We start from the raw sequence: 20,584 nt of genomic DNA on the forward strand, positions 1-20,584 counted from the left end.
CATTTTATTATATGACCTTCTACATCCATCACACTATTTACATGCTGTTTTGCACACTGTTTTTTTGCACATGCTGTCTCACATTTCAGTCGATTGCTGTTTTGCACAACACTTTACATTACCTCATGCAACTGCTGCTATAATACTGTTTATTCCAGTTTTTCTGCACATGCAATACTGTTTAAACATACACTATTTACACTGGTTTGTGCTGCTTTTGTGTAATGTCTTGTGTTTGTTGTTCAACACTGTCTTTTCTCCTGCACTGTCTTTCTGTCTTGTTCTGCACTGTTGCACCAGGTTGCCCAGAAGCACTTTATGTATCTAGGACTAATTTACTAAGTCCTTAAAGCTCTGTCTTTGTTCTATGTAGCACCATGATCCTGGAGAAACCTTGTCTTATTTCACTGTGTACTGCATCAGCTATATATGCTTGAAATGACAATAAAAGCTTCTTGACTTGACTTGACTAATACGTTTTTCCTATGATACACAATAGGTACACATTATTCTTATATCTTTTTAATAAATTAAACTAATTGCACCAATAACTATTTCCTAGTACTTAAAATAACACAAGAGAAAAATTTTGGCTATTAGGCTTTAATAATAACAGAGATGCTGAAACCAAAATTATGTTTAGTAAATTCATTAAACTTGCCAGTTACTTACCATTTTACCCTTAGTATAAGTTACTTACCATTTTACCCTTAGTATAAGTTACTTACCATTATACACTTAGTATAAGTTACTTACCATTGGTATAATAGTATAACATTACAATGTGAACTCAAGCTTTATAATGGTGTGTATGTTTGTGCTCTGTCGCCATCTTGCGTTTCATGGTTTTTAAATTGGGGGGAAATAATTCTTAGACTTTTGAAATGACTTGAAGGTATAAATCACAGTTTTATCAGGATTCAGTTATGGAGTTAGAAATTAAACATACAGAGGATACAAAATCTAGTTTAGTGGATAAAAATGTTGAAGGTGGTAATAAATAAATAAAATAAAGCTGTCACATAGCACTCTGTTGCAACTAACTTTATTCATTGAAGTCTGTTTTGTTCAAATGTTAGACATCTTCATACTTATACATATAATGACCCATATAGTCTTTTACTAGCATGTCATCCTATCTTAGTGTATTCATGACTTTGCATCTTGCTATTAAAAATGTTCAGAAATATGTTGAAATTAAAATGCTTTTAAGTGTTTGTTACTAGTTCAATTTATTTATTTATTTATTTATTTATTTATTTTTATTATACTTTTTTTTTTCTACATTTTTTTTTGTGAATTATGGTTAACATAATTGACTCACTGCATAAAATATGAGGTCAACTATCACTGCTTAAGATCTCTTAAGTTTTACAGTGAGGCCAGCCATCACCATAAGGGCCATTTCTGTGCAAATGTGCATTTAATGATAATGAATACTTGTTAATACAATTAAAAAAGGATAAAAATAAAAACAGGCTTAAAAGTCATTAGCAGAAACAGTTGACTTGAGTGCAATGACAAATCAGACAAATTGAGTGCAGAAGGAGTAACAACCCTATTTGATGCAATCATTTAACATTTCTAGTGGTAAAATATAGCATTTTTATTTTTTTAGAATGCACTATTCTCTATAAATGGCTTATTAATTTTTATTATACATCATAGCATCAATGGAACATTCACTATTTATTACTTGAACAATTTTTTTTTTGATGCAAAATCTTAATTTTCATCACTTATGATGGTTCCATTCAGGTTACCTTAAACTCTACATTTTTCTCTGGTTTGGAAACTTTATAAAAAAAATATAAAAATTAGACACTTTTAACAGTCCATTTTGTGATAGTTTATAATAAAGAGACATTTTTCTTGAATCCAAATATATCACACGATACAGGAGGCAGGAACACAGGAAATCTTCTTGTATATCTTAAACAGCCAAACAGGAAAGACTTCCTTTATTATATTAACAATGCTCCAGGCTCAACTGAAACTATAAATAGCCATTTAGACCATTGTGTTTTAATAAATAATTGAGAAATGAAGCATTAAATAATCAATTAATCATTTATCACCTTTGAAGGGATTTTTTTATTTGCATGAACTTAAGTAATTTGCATCTCTGGAAAATTGTCCGTAGTGTGTGAGTGCGTGAGTGAATGAGAGTGTGTGTGCCCTGCGATGGGTTGGCACTCCGTCCAGGGTGTATCCTGCCTTGATGCCCGATGACGCCTGAGATAGGCACAGACTCCCCGTGACCCGAGGTAGTTCGGATAAGCGGTAGAAAATGAGTGAGTGAGTGAATGAACTTAAGTACAAAACAGAATCACAGTCTGTGCAGTCAGTTCAGTGTGTCCCGATGCCTGATGACATTTTCCAGTCTGTAACTCTGTGTCTTTTACTTCAGCATTACAGTGCTACAAAGAGTAGTAAAGAACTCTGATAGTGAAGCAATAACAATTTGCAACAAAGGTAATAGCTTTTATATTTAATCCTGTTTCAACATGTCATCTTTTCCATCCTGATTTTCAGCTATATAGTGTGCACCTTTCATCTACAACGTAGTGGTATTTTAGTAAAATAGTGTTATTTTAGTTACATCACTATAAAGCGGACACTTTAGGATTGGGCATGGTACATTTTGAAGTTTGCCATGGGCTTCAGAAATTCCCAAAGGTCAAAGTCTCCCTTCTGCTACAGTTACTGCCAAGGACACTATCCATCAAACCAACTATTTTTTTTAACCAGGAAAGGGCTTCAGTATTTACTGATAAACAACACAAAACAAAATAAAAAAGCAGATGACATTCTGTTGTTTTGGTCTTGAAAGATTTAAGTAATCCATTTTCAATTAATTAATTAATAAATATCTTTTGCAGTTCTTTGGAAAGTAAATGTAGAGCTAAATTTAAACTCTGTTTATTATGTATATCTACAGTCCTGTCAGTTTTAATGACATTCGATGCTACCCTCACTGTGACATAATTTATGTAACTCCTGATGGTATATTAAACTGTCAACATGGCAAGTAAAATAAATATTTAACTTGTATGGCATGTTGTCAAATCTAGCCACAGATGCTGGGCACTTCTGTCAGATAAAGTGGCCAAGCTATGATCAAATAATCCAGATTACCTCTTGGGACGAGTGCAAATCTGTCCACACTCATATTAGAACATTAACTGCAAAGAGCTCCAAATGGATTGGCAGCAACACCAAGATTTCTGCTTAGGACAAATCTTTCATTACAGCATCAATAATCAGTAAATAAAGCTACTATTCTTGTAATTATTATACTATATAACAGTTACCATTACTCTTGCAATTACCTCTTTGCACTTAGAATTTTCAGTTCTCATTTGTCAGTATTTCTGAGAGTCATTCAGTCTGTCAAGCAAACCACAGATTTATATTCATGCCTTTGCTTTATTGTATTAACAGCTGATGTAAAGGGACTTATATGGCCAACACTCCACAAGTCTAATAATAAAGAAATTGGTGATATTTAACAAATAATAATGTACAATCGTTGACATGCTGAATCTTTCTGTAAGGAGACGTTAAACATTTTTGGAAGGTGTCTCAAGTGTTGTCAGTAACAGTGGTGAAGTTGTTCATTTAGTTTTTCAACTGAACAGTGTCATAGCTTCAAAAGCTAATTGTTGGACTCTGCATTTTGTGGTATCCCACTAAAATGACAAGCTCCATTTTTGTCATAAAAGAGGGAATAATTGTTTGACATCTGCTGTAAATCATAACAGGAACTAGTTTAGTTTGGTGAGGTTCTATTGGATAAGATTTTGGCCTGTCTTTCAGTCCAAAAATTAAAGAAATTTATTTGCAAAATGCTGTGTTATAAGAGGGATAAAACACTTTGAGATGTTGTTATTGGGGTACAATAAACTTTGCTCTGTAATGTTCTTCACTCCAACGACACCAAATGATTTCATCTGAGGTATTTGATTTGACAGAAAATTCATGTACTTTTCACTTTTACATACAAAAATAAATGAAGGAGCTATAGCTGTTGTTATTAATGGTGCTTGCAAAGCAACATTATTACTATTGTGCCGGACAATAGTACAACACTTCTTAAAACTGACTTTTATAAGCGATCCGTGTACCGGTACTTCCGGTTCAGGGTCTCAAAGTGGCCTTTTTTCCCATAGACTCCCATTATAAACTTTGGAGGTTTATAACTCGGCAAGCTTTTGAACTATCTACACCAAACTCGGCCAGCTCATTTAGGGTGATACTCTGAACATTCATTCATTCATTCATTCATTCATCTTCTACCGCTTATCCGAACTACCTCGGGTCACGGGGAGCCTGTGCCTATCTCAGGCATCATCGGGCATCAAGACAGGATACACCCTGGACGGAGTGCCAACACATCGCAGGGCACACACACTCATTCACTCACGCAATCACACACTAGGGACAATTTTCCAGAGATGCCAATCAACCTACCATGCATGTCTTTGGACCGGGGGAGGAAACCGGAGTACCCGGAGGAAACCCCCGAGGCATGGGGAGAACATGCAAACTCCACAGACACAAGGTGGAGGCGGGAATCGAACCCCGACCCTGGAGGTGTGAGGTGAACGTGCTAACCACTAAGCCACCGTGCCCCCATACTCTGAACAAACTTCTAAAATTGGTGTACCGACTGGTCTTCCGGTTGTGCCGCAGCCCCGCCCCCAAAATATGCAAAATCAAAAAACTTTTTACAACATGGACATGTGACATATCAAAACACTCAGAACAACGAGGGGAACTTCCTCACGTGTATTTTGATGAAGTCACGTGACGTCACGTGATTTCACGTGAAAATAAATCATTTGCACAGCACGGACATGTGACATATCAAAACACTCAGCACAATGAGGGGAACTTCCTCAAGAGTATTCAGATGACGTCACATGCTCGTCTGCACTAGCCTCCGATATTTGCCACGTGCAAGCACCATTCACATTTTCTTCAGGAAATGTACGTTCTAGTTGTACTTACTGTTGTTATTAGTATTCCTAAAAGGCTCCTTGAAGCATCAGGATCCATGGGTTCTGAATGAGCTGCATAAAACCACTAGGTGGCACTCATATCTAATTTTGCAGATTGTGAACAAATCCTGAATCACATCTTAAACCATCTGCCATAGAAGTTATTCTCTGACATATCAATCTTTGCAGCACGCAAGGATGTTAAAAACAAACTCTGGACACTCTTGTTTAAAATATTCTATATTTTCATCAACATCATCAAAATACTATGGATTTTTTTTCTAATAATAAACTGAACTAAAAATTATGTAATGCACAGAGGAGACATAGCTTAAAGATATTTTCACTCTCTCTGGAACCTGATTTGCATCTAACCCCCTTCCAGTAACCTCACATAATGGCTGTGTTTGCATATATTTTTTCTGTATTAATGCAAAGAAAAAAAAAGTCCAGTTTGCAGAGGTAGTTCCTGATTTTCTCAGAGTGCTGATTATGCAGATGCAAAGGGGCAGCTGGCCATGTTAATGGCCAATGAAATGAGAGAGCTTTGAATTAATTCATCTAGGCATTCCTGCACATAATGCAATCCCATACCGAGAGTGCATGTGTGCACCACAGAGCTACAGTTTCTCCCTAATTTAAATGTCATTTGCATTAGGAGCATGAAGTGTTGATTGGAAGCATTGCTATTCCTATCCCTCCCTGCCTCACCCCTCCTCCTCGCACTCTGATGAAGACACGAATCTTTGTGACCTGTTTAATGGTATGGAATTTGACAAGCCATATTCACATCTGCAAGACATTAGAGGCCACAGTAAGAGATAGGAAGAAAAATCAGAATAGAAAAAAATAGAATATAGAATGAATGTAAAATTCTCATATACTGTAGAATGAGAAGCATTCCTCTGCCTTGAATTATAGCGTTGAAAAAATGCATTGATTCTCATGTACAAAAAATAAAAGACATTTTTAATAATTTCTACAGTTTATAAAATGGCAGCCATACAAATTATTCAATTTCTCACTGAACAGACCAATAAATGGTATGTAATGAGACCCTTTTTTGAGAGTTAAAGCCTTTCATCTAAGACGAGGTTATCATCAGAGTGGTTCAGTGGTGTTACTTTGCTGAATAATTACATACAAAAAATAAATATACAGGAAATTCATGACAGTTTCACAATATCAAAATCCAACTGCAAATGAATGCCTTATAATTATTTAATTTCAAGAGTTTGTTCATTATAATGACCGTTATAATTTCTATTTAATATTCTTAATCGCATTGTTTATGATCAACTGTCTATCTGTCTCTTGCAGAACCACCTCCAAGATCCCAACCAAAAGTCTCACAATCCACAAAGACTCCCCTTTTGGCTGTCTCTGAGAAACTGCATGCTGCTAGATCAGCCAAGCTGTCATCTGTCCTCATCATCCTCAACCTTTTAGCAGCATTTGATTTGGTCAACCACAAGAGTCTCTTGTCCACCCTCAGGAGTCTTGAAATTGGTAGATCAGCATGGGAATGGTTTGCTTCCTACCTGGTAGGTTGCTCATATCAGGTAACATGAAGGGATTTGACATCTGCTATATGCAGACTCTCCACCGGGGTCCCACAAGGCTTAGTTCTTGGTTCTCTTCTATTCACCCTCTATACTCAGTCTCTTGATGAAGTTATATCCTCACATAGGTTCTCTTACTACTGACATGCTGATGACACTCAACTTATCTTCTCCTTCCTTCTCCTAAATACCACAGCTTTTGCGTGGATCTCAGTATGTGTGGCAGACATTTCATCTTTGATGACAGCTCATCAGCTGAAACTTAATCCCAGCAAAACTGAACTGCAGTTATCCCAAGTAATTCATCCACAGGTCAGGATCTTTCAATATCCCTACACAACTTTCTGATCTCTTCTGGCACTTCTTACAACCTTCAGGTAACCATTGATGCATTGCATCACATGTTGCTCATCCTCTAGATGTCCAAATAGTCGAGTCACTGGCTATCTCCAAATGACATGCCACTTCCTGAAACATTTAAATTAACGCTTATATTTCAAAAAATATTCCCAACAGAGATTTAGGTTGATGGTATTCTAAGTCTGTAACTTAGTGAATCAGTGTCAATGAATTCACTGATAGAGATTTCAAAGCACTTTTGTACGTTGCTCTGGATAAGGGCATCTGCCAAATGCCATGACTGTAAATGTATATAAGTTAAATTACAACATTAACTCTAATGTTAAAAATAAAATGTAAGATCCTGTTGTTTGAATTTAAATAAAACATTAAACGAGACAGTGTCATAAGGTCATGGTCAATAAAGGCAAGAATTTATATGCACCATACATTTGTGGAGCAATATCAGTGTTGATCATTGTCTTCAGACTGTAATCTCTTTGGAATGACAGAATGTGTGTCTTTGTTATTATCAGATGCTATTATCAGCTCTTGACTGTTTCATAGTAATTCCTTGCAGACAGCGATATCTTGGAAATGGCAATATTAACAAAATACTTGACAGAAAGGTTATCCTGCTACTGCCAAAATCACAAAACAGAACACAATATGTACAGCAAAGATGTTTGGACTACATGCTAGCACCAATTTTTAAATAAAATTCGTGGACAATTTGCTGTAGATTTCCCTAGAGAAAGGCTAGAGTCCTGTTTACACATTATACACTTTTTTTGGTAGCACAAAAACCTATTTCAGAAATTGACAAAAAAATACTCAACAGAAACACATGCTATTAATAATTCAAATAGCAGCAACATAGGGCAGGGCATTGCTTACCAACCACAACAGGCAGTTATTAGCCTTGGTCTTTGTGAGAGGAAATGCATGATGCAATCTTTTATCATTCAGAGATTTCAATGCTGGAAATACAGTAAAATATTTAATACATTTTGGCAAATGCCACAGTATGATGGAAGATCCATCCATCCATCCATTCATTCATTCATTCATTCATTCATCCATCCATCCATCCATCCATCCACTCATTTAATCTGGAAACCTCATAAAGACAGCAACCTAAGCTCAGGATCATACAAGCAACCCTGTAGCTAGTGCCCCAAAACATTGTGTGGCACTTTGTCTCAAATACTTAGAAACCTCACAAGTGACTTACTGTCTGCTGGCATTCTCATGCCGCAGTGTGCAGAGGATGTTGAAATCATTGTTATATTAATTTGTTCTCTAGGCCTGATCACAGAAACAACCTCACTACGGGCTACAAAGAAACAATTCAGTAAGTTACGTAAAAAAAAAAACAAAACAAAAAAAAAAAAACAGCAAAATAAATAAAAATGTAAATTATATATAAACTGGCAGGTTGTTCCTATAGTTATTCATGAATTTGCTGCAATCATATTTGGACAGGTCATCAGAAGTAGGAGAGAAGTCAAAAACCATACTGAAATGATAATAATACACAGAAAATCTGTTGGATTATTTTTTATTTTAAAGATGTGCTTCTGTGACTCTGGAGTAAAAGCTGATCATATGTGAAAGGTAGTGAGTGGGAGCGAAAGAGGTAGATAATGTATGTTTCTTATAATAGTGGAAAACAGCACATTTTATGTTTCTCTTGTTTGGTCATAATGCATACAGTGTTTAAAGCAACAAGGTACTTAGCCTAAGTGCAGACCGCATTACGAGACATAATGCGGTCAGCCAGTAGACAACTGACCAGTCTTTAACATAAGACGCTTTTCATTTGGACCCCCAGCCCAGGATGAATTATTTACTCCTGTCATTAACGTAAAATTGCAGCAGTGTAACTACAGGGCACAAAAGGAGACCCAGCTTAACTGTACTCTCTCTCTCTCTCTATCTATCTATCTATCTATCTATCTATCTCTATATACAGTATATATATATATATATATATATATATATATATATATATATATATATATATATATATATATATATATTCATTGTCCACTTTATTAGGAGCACCTGGATGCCTGCCCATTCAGGAATTTATCCAGAAACAGCTCTATAGATAAAATCATGCAGATACAGGTCGGGTTTTAATAAATGTAATAAACGAGAAAAAATGTGCTTATGTGTATTTAGTCATTTTGATTGTGACATTTTGGGCTGGTTTAAGTATTTCAGAAAGTGCTAACCATCCTGTGAGCAGCAGTTTGTGGGCTTGGTGATGAGAATTTTTTTTTTTTTAAAGGCTGTAATAACCCAAATAACCACTCTGTACAATCTCGGTGAGCAGAAAACCATCTCGGAACACATATCACAGCAAAGCTTAAGGCAGATGGGTTGCAACTGCCAAACACTGTGTCAGTTTTCATCCATGTCAGTGAATAACAGGAATACATTGGGCACAGTGCCACAAAACTGGACAGCTGAAAATTGGAAAAAGAGCAGGCGGCATTCCAATCTTCTATTTTCCTAGAATTCTACTTAATTTTCTAACAGTATATGTAAATTCAAAAAAAGTGCAAATTTATCTTATATATAATAATCCATCCATCAATTTTCTGTACACAGGGTTACAGGAAACCTGGTTAGGAAATGAACACATGTCTTAAAGTGGATTATTTTAAGCCAGCCATGTCCAATCTTATCCGGAAAGGGCCGGTGTGGGTGCATGTTTTCATTCCAGCCAAGCAGAAGCCAGCCACACCTGATTCCACCTGTTTAATCAGTTGTTCTTGGCTTTTACTAGACTCTGTTGTGGCTTCTGCTTGGTTGGAATGAAAACCTGCACCCACACCGGCCCTTTCCGGATAAGATCGGACACGGCTGCTTTAAGCAGTAAAACCGTGTCCGGTTTTAAATAAAACAAATAAAACCGCACACGTATTCACTTGGTGAAATGCGTCCTAGGTTTTCTGCCATAAGGCTCAACCGTAATGTTCTCAGTCCTTTCCCATGATTTAGTAGAAAGCCTTTCCATTATTGTGGATGTCATAATAGCCAAAAGGGCTACTAAAATCTATAATAAGATGTTCAACAGGCACGTATGATGGATGTGCCATGGTGAAGTGTCCACAAACTTTTGGTCATGCAGTGTACACCGATTCAACCGAAGTATCAGCATTCGGATTCGGTAAAAAAAAAAAAAGGGGGATTATATGTGTGAAAGCATTCTGAAAAACACCTGAAAGCACATTGAACGGTTTCACACTCGCCCTCGATGACGTCACTTTGGAAGCAGAAGCAGCCTATTGACATGGGCGACTTACATCCGGGGATCTGAGCGTCGCTGCGGAGATGTGCTGATGTGAGGTGGGAGTCAGCGGACAGGATCCCTCCCTCTGCGAGAGAAAAGACAAAACCGCAGCGAAATAACATACAGGTGCTAAAATGGACCTTACTATATCACAGTAACGCGCTTCTCTTTTGTCGCTATAGAAACGGGAGCTCTTTCTTTCTTTCTTTTTCCAGTTCTTCCACCTAATTTTATTACGCAAGCTAGTGAGTAAGTCTGCTAACACGCTAGCCAGCTGATTAGCTAATACCTGTCTTATTGTTTACTTTTGGAGCTAGCAACTAGTGACGATAGTTAAGCTGCTGGTTAGTGTGGCAGCTGGTCTCTGGTCTCTGCGGTTTTTATTCATATTTTCTGCATTTCAGCTTCACGTTCAATAAAAATCTTTAAGGAGATTTGGTAAGTAACGTTAATATGTAACTCTGTTAATGGATTAAAACAAGTCAGACGGGTTAGCTAGCTCGCGTCTCTTCTGTTTTTATTTGTGTTCAACGTAAACGCTAAATTTAGGAATAGGAAACAAATTGACCTAATTTGAAACTATAGGACAGTTTTTTTTTTCCAGACGTGTAAGATTAACATCTGTATATTGTACCATTAACGTGTGTCATTTACGGTAAAAACAATAAAAATAAAATGTAGCTAGCTAAGTTGTCTAGCCAGTAACGGAAATGTGGGCGTGGCTGTTTGACAGGTGTTTATTGTGATTGTTTTTTTATTTATTTATTTAACTTTCTAAAGTGCCATTTGCATATTTTATATAAAAGCTTATATACTAACGCCGTTTAGGATGTTTTATTTTCGATTAAATTGAACCTAATTGGTGTTTCTGGTTGCAATGCTGCTTTGTGTTTGTCTAAAACAGACAAAAATGGGTGCTTTCTTGGACAAGCCAAAAATGGAGAAGTTTAATGAGCACGGGGATGGAAACGGTGTGCGCTATGGCCTTAGCAGCATGCAGGGATGGCGGGTCGAGATGGAAGATGCACACACGGCGGTCATTGGCCTGCCTCATGGCCTGAACGCGTGGGCGTTTTTTGCTGTTTATGATGGGCATGCTGGCTCTCAGGTGGCACGGTACTGCTGCGAACATCTGCTGGAGCACATCACCAGCAACCCGGATTTCAGAGGCGGAGGCCCAGGTGGAGGCAGTGAAGTTTCTCATCCAGAGCCATCAGTGGAGAGCGTGAAGAACGGCATTCGCACAGGCTTCCTGCAGATCGATGAGCACATGCGGGCCATTTCAGAGCGCAAGCATGGTTCTGACCGCAGTGGCTCTACTGCCGTGGGAATCATGATCTCTCCAAGCCATTTTTATTTCATCAACTGTGGTGACTCACGGGCTCTGCTGAGCCGTGGTGGCCGGGTCCATTTCTTCACTCAAGACCACAAGCCCAATAACCCTTTAGAAAAGGAAAGGATTCAGAATGCAGGTGGTGCTGTTATGATTCAGCGGGTCAATGGCTCTCTGGCTGTCTCTCGTGCTCTTGGAGATTTCGACTACAAGTGTGTGCATGGGAAAGGCCCCACAGAACAGCTGGTGTCTCCAGAGCCAGAGGTGTATGAGATCGAAAGGTCAGATGCAGAGGATGAGTTTGTGGTATTAGCCTGTGATGGAATCTGGGATGTCATGTCCAATGAGGAACTATGTGACTACGTGCGCTCACGGCTAGAGGTGACCGACGACCTGGAGACGGTGTGTAACGAAATAGTGGACACCTGTTTGTACAAGGTAGGGCCTGTGAGATAAATTTTCTCAGTAGTTTCAGGTCAGATAGATATAATTATAAAAATTAGCATGTCATTTAGATCAGTAAACAGTGAGTCAGTGTGTGAAGTTGGCATTGGTATGACTGTTTCCTTGTCATTCTCTCTCTGTTTACGTACAGGGTAGCCGTGACAACATGAGCGTGGTACTGGTATGTTTTCCAGGTGCACCCAAGATCAATCCAGAAGCTGTGAAGAGAGAAGCTGAGCTGGATAAGTACTTGCAGAACAAAGTAGAAGGTGGAGCATCTAAAAAGGCTAATAAATAAGATATATTACAACATTGAACATTAAAACTCATATAGGGGTTTTAGGAAAATAGTACCCTTAATGCTGATCAGTTGATGTCTTTAAGGACCCAGATGTATTTTATTATGTAATATGCCATAACATGGTATCCCAAAAAGTGCCATAGACCCAAGGTCATTGTAAGACGATCTCCACATTACGAAACTTTTCGGAAACTCTGACAAGGCTTATTTAGTAGAAAATAAAATCTCAGAATCCTTTGCTAACTTTATGCCAAAGGTATTCCCACAGTTTGAATCTGTATTCATAACAAATGATTGTGTGTAGTGCAATTAGATGTTGATTGGATTACTCCAGGGCTCACCCTGACTTCTCACTGAGCCAGTCCAGTCATATAACAGGGGTTCAGAAAGCTGACTTGACTTTTAGCTCCATACCTACTTATGAAAGCTGCTATGTTTAGAGGTGTCTAATATAGAAAACATACCAAATTCAGAACCACATTTTTTTGTGGTAGCTATCTGTTTGACAAAAGACAAAATGCTTAGTTTAGTGTTACATTCTGTTCATGTTCTGCATACTCTGATGGCCTTACAATGTGACATTCAGATTCTCTTGTGTAAGCATGTGTTTGAGTTTGGCACCATCATTATTCGAACTTTCCTGAGCTGATGTGCTGAACAAATGAAACAAAAATGTTAGAGATTTATTGATGTAGCATTACTGAATTTTTACAGACACAGAATGATGCGCCAGGTCCAGGGGTGTATTTTTTGTGCATCTGTAGCTGTGACTGCTTTGGGTTGCCTTGATACTCCTTTTCTGCATGATTCTGGTTTCTGCCTGTAACAAGGAATGCTGTTGCCTTATTGCTAGTTGTCAGAACTGACTAGCTGGCTCAAGAGTAAAGCTATTTCAAATAGTCCACGGCATGTACAGTACCAGTAGCATGATGATTTTAAAAGCATTCCTGCATGCAAAGCAGAAGACGTTTCCCTAAAAACTTTAAGCAGGGGACTGCTTTTGATCAGACCTGAGTTGTGATAAATTAGTCTGAAAGAACTTTCTGAATGACGTACTAATTCTGTATTTATTTTACTTAGTATTTCTTAGACTAGAGCAAAACACAGTATTTAAAAGACTGTACATGTGCTACAAGAATAGCTCATTTGTTTACTAATTAATCCACTGATGCTGACATTTTGTCAACAAAGATTTTGCTCACTATCCTATTCAACAACAACCAAAGTTTATCTCTGGAAATTCATAATTATAGCTTTTCCTCATAGCTGACATAACCATTTAATGCAGACGTTCTGATGACCGTATTATGACCATATTATAACCAGCCAAATGTGGTATGTTCTCCTTGTTTCGCTAAGAACATACAAAGAAATTTTAGTTTGATGTGTATTTCCGTATTTGGTAGCACCTGCACAATGTACAGTATTTGCAGGTAGAACTAAAACTACAGCCTTATTACTATTGTTCTTGTTATTACTAATATTATTAATATTAACAATAATAATAATAATAATAATAATAATAATAACACAGTAAATGTAAGGATCTTTTTGTGCACTCCCTCCACTGTTTGTTAATTGGACTGAGTGGCATGTGATTGAAGCGAGGAAAAGAAGTTTGCCGTCTCTCAGTATTTCACAACATTGCTCAGACTGGCTTGTGCCTCTGAATTTTTTTTTTTCCCCATTCTTTCGATTCATCACTTGTGTTATTTAATTAGTCGGTTGTGTTATTCGTTTTTTTCAGATTGAGTTTTTTTTTTCTTTCGTTATTTAACTTGCAAGACCATGTGTGTAGTGGATAACATTTGTGAATCAGACATTATTTATTCACTCTTTCGGCTCTAATGACCATGTGTCCTGAGGAATTGTGTGTGCAGGTGTGTCTGGAATTAAATTATACAGTGCATATAAAAATTCTACACACCCTTACGAAATTACAGGTTTTTAAAATATAGAAATAACAACAACATAAATGCCAGACTTGTTACATCTTTTATGTGATCTTCCAACAAACAAAAATCCAGAGAAATCAAAAAGCACTTAATGATTGGAAACATTTTAAATTAGAAAATACTACAACATCCTGATTACATAAGTCTGCACACCCTTTCATAATGGTGTAAAAATAGGGCTCTAACTGTCCTCAGAGTTAATCAGTCACATTCAGAATTAGGCCTGTAGGTAAATGGAATAAACCTGCCATGAATTAATGTGATTAAAATGAAAACCAGATAAAAGTCTGTAGTGTTTGCTTGAAGGTTTGGGGTTGACTACCATCTTCTGTATTCTGTGCAAGTCTAGACTGTGGGGTAGTGTGGCAAGAAGGAAGCAGTTTCTTACAAAAATGAATAAGCAAGCCCATCTGTATTATGGCAAAAGATTCATTCTGTAACCCCAGAGCATGTGGGAAAATGTCTTATGGTCTGGCGAGAAAAAGGTTTAACTTTTTGGCCTTAGTTCTAAAAAGTATGTTATAAAGGTGCAAAGCCAATACAGAGCATCATCCAAGGAACACAATACTGACAGTGAAGCATGGTGGGGGTAGCATTATGCTTTTGGGGCTACTTCTCTTCAGCTGGGCCAGGGCCACTCAAGATGGGGAAAATGAATAGCTTCAAATGCTGCGAATATGAATAGCTGTCCTCTGTCAAAAGCTATAAATGAAGAAGTATTTCACATTCCCACATGACCCAATGACCCTCAGGCAATGACCCAAAGCACACATCAAAATCAACCAGGATAACCCAGTCAGACCCCAGACCTAAATCCCAATGAAAACCTACAGAATTACCTAAAAAGAGCCATACACAGGAGATCCCCTCGCAAATTTGAAGGAACTTGAACTTTTGAGTGGGATACATTATCAAAAAGTCTAGATGTATGAAATCAGTTGAGACTTATTCACAGAGACTCGATGCTGTAATAAAGGCAAAAGGCGCTTCCACAACATTAGTTCAGAGTGGTGTTCAGACCTACGCAGTCAGGCTATTGTAGGTTTTTTATTTGAAATAGTTCTATTTGTTGGAATATTTCATTAAATATATACCATGTCTGACATTTATGTTGTCGTTATTTCTTTACATTTTTAAAAAAAACTGCAATTCAGTAAGGGTGTCTAGACTTCTTATATCCACTATATGAGTTTGTAGCATATAACAAAATAGTGCATTAATACTTAAGTGCATAAACAAGGATTTTACATTGTCACACACACACACACACACACACACACACACACACACACACACACACACAAATAGTACTAGTTAATACAAATGCAGGTACTAGTAGCTTGACTAAAACAAATGGTGATATTCACCTCCCTTGATTTCCACTTTAGGGCAGTTGTTCCTTTTGTGGAAGTATGCTAAATAGGAGACAAGCATTACCTGACATGTTACAGATAGTGGGTCTCTAATAACTGGATGTGCAGTCGGAAACTCATATTTGTTGAGTGTGTGTACAATCAGATTTGATTATGATTTCAATTTCTTCTTTGGCATAAGAGACAAATGACTACTCAGCTCATCTGTCTCTTAAGCCAAAGCACAAGTGTATGATGAGATTTACTTCATCTGGAAAGGATTTTCTAGTGGTATGATGAGATTGTCTGTCTGGTATTTTGTAATTTATTGACGTGAGCATGCGATTAGAATGTACAACAGGTCGATGTATTATTAACGATGTGTCGGTTTAAGGTTTCGTAGACAAATCCTCATTTCCACTTTAAAATAAATGGACTTCATTGTGCCCTGATCCATGGTATACAGATATGGAAAGAAATCATTTGTACTTATTGAAATATTGCCAATGAGTACATTTATTCTAACCAATCATCTCAAACCTATATTTCAGTAGGTCTCAAATTGATTTATATGGCTGTTGAATGTGGAGTTAAATTGTGACTGTGCCCTGAGATGGCAGCCACTATTAAAACTCAGGTCACACCATTAAAAGGTCAGTATGGATCCACTGACTTAAAATAAAATACGTAGCATTTTATGTGTTGCTGTGACCCTTTTTTTTTTTCTTCTTCCTTTTTTGACTTTCCAAAGCCTGAAGCAGTTTTTCTTTGCTCTTACCATTGTGCAGAACTACCGATAGCCAAGCTTTTAAATAAAAGCTAGTAAATGGATTCATGTGTCTAGTAATTGAACATTATGTATGTGCCATTCCACTTAGGCTCAGGTGAAATTTATCAGATTTATCAGCAGATGAGGCCATTTTTGCACAAATCAGAGATTTATATGCCTTTGATAAATTGTATTTGAGATTTTTATCCTTTTGATAGAGATAGATAAATAAGGCCCAGTGTATTACAGGTTTTCTAAACTTTGAGTTATTTTCCAACGTTACAACGATTACTGGAGAGGAAACCACTTTTGTTTAATGTAACTGGTTTTAAGACATTTTAACCTTAGAACTCCAGTGTTTTCTGGCTGGACTTGTTGGACAGGTTTTGAACTGTAAGGCACTGGTTAGGTAATGCTATCTAAGACACAAACCAAGTGTATTATCTTTAAACATATCAGCGTAGAGAAAATTTCCTAAAGGGGATAGAGACTTTATGTACCCCATTTTGTAGTGTGGCCGTTCCCCATGTTTTTTGTGTTTCAGGATTATAACTGATGAGCAACAGAAGACACGTATTTATTTGAATAATTTATTCTAACAACATTATTTACCTCTTCTGAACCAAACCACCCAGGCATTCCTATTTATTCAGTCAAAAAAACACTACTAATTTTTATGAATAATGCTATAATCTCTCCCTGTATTTATTGTACTTATCTGTAAGTTGTGTACCAGTGTCATGAAGCTTGTTTATTTACTTGTAAACTGAAGGTTTTGTGAGTTAATCAGACATGTCTACAGACAATTCATGAGTGTTGAGTCCATGTCCAGAGTACAATTGCGCACACTACATTTATTTCCACTCACATCTCAGTATTTTATTTGATCAGTTTTTCCCCAAAGGTGGTGACAAGTGTTACAGACTTTGAGTCATTTCTTAGCTTCAGCATTCTGTGTGTGTGTGTGTGTGTGTGTGTGTGTGTGTGTGTGTGTGTGTGTGTTCATTTATTACCACTGAGTGGGTAACTATCATATAGCACTGATTTAAAATTATTTTACCAAAATATTTCTAGCAGGGAAATTCTGTAGAAAAGCATTTCATTAAAGGGGATGAGCACTCTATGCTTTATTTGTTTGATTTCTATTTTTGTATGTTAGCACCTGAACACTGGCTGTGTAGAGACGAATTGTGATGTTACTCTTAGATGTTACTGATGATTCAAATAAAAGTTACTTATTGAACTACTGAGATTGTGAGCATTCTTATTTAGACAAAATGCCTTGTTTCCTGTTTTTCATAAGCATATCCTGTTATTATTACTTAATGAGATGTTTATGTTTTATGCATTTGCACTGAAGTAGCTATTTTTAAAGGGCTCAAATCTAGTGATCTGACCTGAAGGATATATAGGTGCGTATCAGGAGCACTGCCAGGATAGACTTATATCAGGGGGACTGATTTTTAAAGTCAAGTGTTTGTTTTATGAAATCACAGCTAACTAAAGTAAAGGAAACGTTCTTAAAAAAAAATCTTTATTTACACCTCTATTAAAGACACACTGGGGGTAGTGTGAGTCATAGAAGACAACCTTTGACAGGCTGCCTGCAAGGATGACTCACCCACTCGGCTCAAGTTTTCGTGCAATATCACATTATCTCATTATGATTTCTAGATATAAATGAATTATTATTATTTTTTTAAGATTGGATGTTGTGTAGACATATAACATGCTTTTCCTGGACAAACCTGACTTACCCCAAAAGTCCTTGTGATTTCTCAGAGCTCATTCAGAAGCAGGGCGTGGACAGCATTCCAGACTTAGCCCATGTGATGTGTGTGTTAGCGACGGAGAGCATCCCCAACCTTCCACCTGGGGGAGAGCTGGCTAGCAAGTGAGTGCATTTTACACACAACTTGCAAAGAAAACGTGTTCAAACTATATTGTGAAGGTTCAATTTAAGGTCCAGCTGTGACAAAATGTTTTTATAATCCGATAGAACTAAACTAGGAGATCATTTCTTTGCCCCTTCTACTTTCCTCATCTTCTGTCCTCATTACGTTCCTAACTAAATTATTTATGCCACGCTGTTGCATTTTTAAACCCTGTCCAGATGAAGAGTCATTTAGATTTATGGTTTGCATAATATACAAATGGCTTCTTAGCTTAGCTCAGAGAATTCTCATCAGACTTCTCAATGCTCCATATTCCTATATACTGTATATATGTGTGTATATATAATAACATGGAAAGTGCGGGGGAGACATTTATCTGAATCATATATCTTTCCCAGAACCTGTTAGGGATAGGCTGCTGAAATGTAGGTCAAGTGACACACTGCAACGCAACACTTTACACAGTTTATGAAATGTTGTTGTGAAAATAGCAGTGCCATTTACTTTTGGCTTAGAGCAGAACGCACAAATCTCACAATTAAAAAGACACATTGTGTTAAAGATTGGATAATTACTGCTAAAATACATACTGTATATGGGGAGCTATGTATACTGTAAGTCATGCCATTTCCTGTTATGTCCCCATAGACGCAGCGTTGTCGAGGAAATGTACAATAGACTCAACCCAAACCAAAGTGACAGCACAGTGAGTATCCTCAAGGCCAACATTATTTTTGGTGCTGATAAAACACTGTGTTGCATAGTTCTTTTTTGCTTATTGGTGCTTTCTATAAACATGTCCTTTTACAAGGAATAAGTAAACATGTGTAAATGAATTTGAGATATTATCATCCTTTTCCATTCTAATCGTTTTAATTTGACAGCCGCTTGTTTCGTCTAAGCTGCACTGATGACCATATTCACCGTGTCATAACATGCATTCATAGATCTGCACTTATACCTAGTGTTTAGATTTGATTATACTGTGAGAAACCAGTTACCCCTGTGCTAAGCCTGTATTAAACCTGCTTTTTCAGTGTGGAGCGACCAACTGGGGCAATGTATGCGGATCCTCCAGGCTCTAAATAGGATCCTTTCTTTTCCTCTTATACTTTTTACACACGTTTTGAAGAAAAAGATGCTGATATCATGATCCAGCAACACCAGGGGCTTCCAGTTTTACAACTACTGTAAGAAGACCTACTGCTACCTCTAATTACACACTTTGTATTCTGCCTTAAAAACTGTCTAGGGAAAGACAGATACAGGTATAATAATGAGGAAAGTCAACTGGAAGTCTGTGAACATGATTATATGTAGCATGTGCTGAAAGCAATTCCTACTTAAGAATAAATGTTTATAGATCAATGTATGGTCTTATTATAACCCTCTTTGTAAATATAATGAAGAAATCCCTCGCTGATGTACGTTGCAGTTGCTCCTACTCTTTGCATGTTCGACCTGAAATGGTCCTATATAAAGTAAGATGTCTTGGTGAATCAGTGGGAAATTTATATTTTCCATTTGCAAACTTTCTTTTCCTCTTTTTAAGATATCGCAACTAAGTACGTTTATATCTAAATTTTCATTCAAACGAAAAAAAAAAAATCAATGCAATTCCAGAATACTTAAAGCGGTTTGGGAAAACCTGTCAGATGACCATGTGGCTAAACTGATGTAAAAAGAAATAAATACACCCATTATTAATGTAAACATTTAATACATCCAGCAATTTATTTAGAAAAAATAAATAAATAAATTTAATAAATGAAAAATAAATAAATAACTAAATAATGCAAATTTTAAAACACAGTTCAGATTTTATTTTTATCAACTGAAAAAAATCACTGTGGCTTGTGCAAATGTTTGGACTGGTTGTAATATAAAAAGTTATCAAAACAGCTCATTTCTACTGCCTGTTATACCATTAAAAATGGCAGTTAGGGGCTGCTGTGAAGGGAAGATCTTTACCTATAAGATTGTAAGAACACTAAGATAATGGCCTTAGTCTGCATGGAAGAGTCATCAGATGGAAACCTTTCCAAATGTATTTAAAACAACATGTAGTCAAGCTAGAGGCATTTTGGAATTACATTTTGGCTCGAATCACCAAAGGAGCAGCATTTGAGGGTTGTGTGGCAGTCAGTGGCACATATGATTTGGTCAGTCATGAAACACAAACTGTAAATGAGGCTGGCTTCTACAAAACCGAGGTTTCAGGCATACTTAAATTCCTAAAGTTTCCCTTACAGTCCCCTGACTTAAACATTGCAGGTACAGCTACATATTGAGCAATATGACCCAATAAGTTACCTAAACAAGAAGAG

General features: G+C 37.0%; 1 protein-coding gene across 2 annotated transcripts; it reads left to right on the top strand.

Moving 5' to 3' along the window:
- The first annotated feature begins 10,187 nt into the window (after positions 1-10,187).
- Positions 10,188-19,625, top strand: ppm1ab (protein phosphatase, Mg2+/Mn2+ dependent, 1Ab). Of its 2 annotated transcripts, none has more exons than XM_060866559.1 (6): positions 10,188-10,334; positions 11,113-11,979; positions 12,137-12,254; positions 18,145-18,256; positions 18,906-18,963; positions 19,295-19,625. In XM_060866559.1, the coding sequence occupies exons 2-6, from the start codon at positions 11,119-11,121 to the stop codon at positions 19,340-19,342; spliced, it is 1,197 nt and encodes a 398-aa protein (XP_060722542.1). In that variant the 5' UTR covers positions 10,188-10,334; positions 11,113-11,118; the 3' UTR covers positions 19,343-19,625. The 2 variants fall into 2 exon arrangements, with proteins under 2 accessions (XP_060722542.1, XP_060722543.1); XM_060866560.1 differs by lacking the exon at positions 10,188-10,334 and adding an exon at positions 10,341-10,646.
- The last annotated feature ends 959 nt before the right edge of the window (positions 19,626-20,584 follow it).

This window comes from Tachysurus vachellii, chromosome 3 (genome assembly GCF_030014155.1).
Source record: "Tachysurus vachellii isolate PV-2020 chromosome 3, HZAU_Pvac_v1, whole genome shotgun sequence".
Taxonomy (NCBI): domain Eukaryota; kingdom Metazoa; phylum Chordata; class Actinopteri; order Siluriformes; family Bagridae; genus Tachysurus; species Tachysurus vachellii.

Excerpts from the sequence above, each read along its gene's own strand:
- ppm1ab (XM_060866559.1), top strand. The coding sequence starts at position 11,119 with ATGGGTGCTTTCTTGGACAAGCCAAAAATGGAGAAGTTTAATGAGCAC. Across the intron at positions 12,255-18,144 it reads CTTGCAGAACAAAGTAGAAG|AGCTCATTCAGAAGCAGGGC; the intron begins GTGGAGCATCTA and ends GTGATTTCTCAG. Across the intron at positions 18,964-19,294 it reads CAAACCAAAGTGACAGCACA|TGTGGAGCGACCAACTGGGG; the intron begins GTGAGTATCCTC and ends CTGCTTTTTCAG.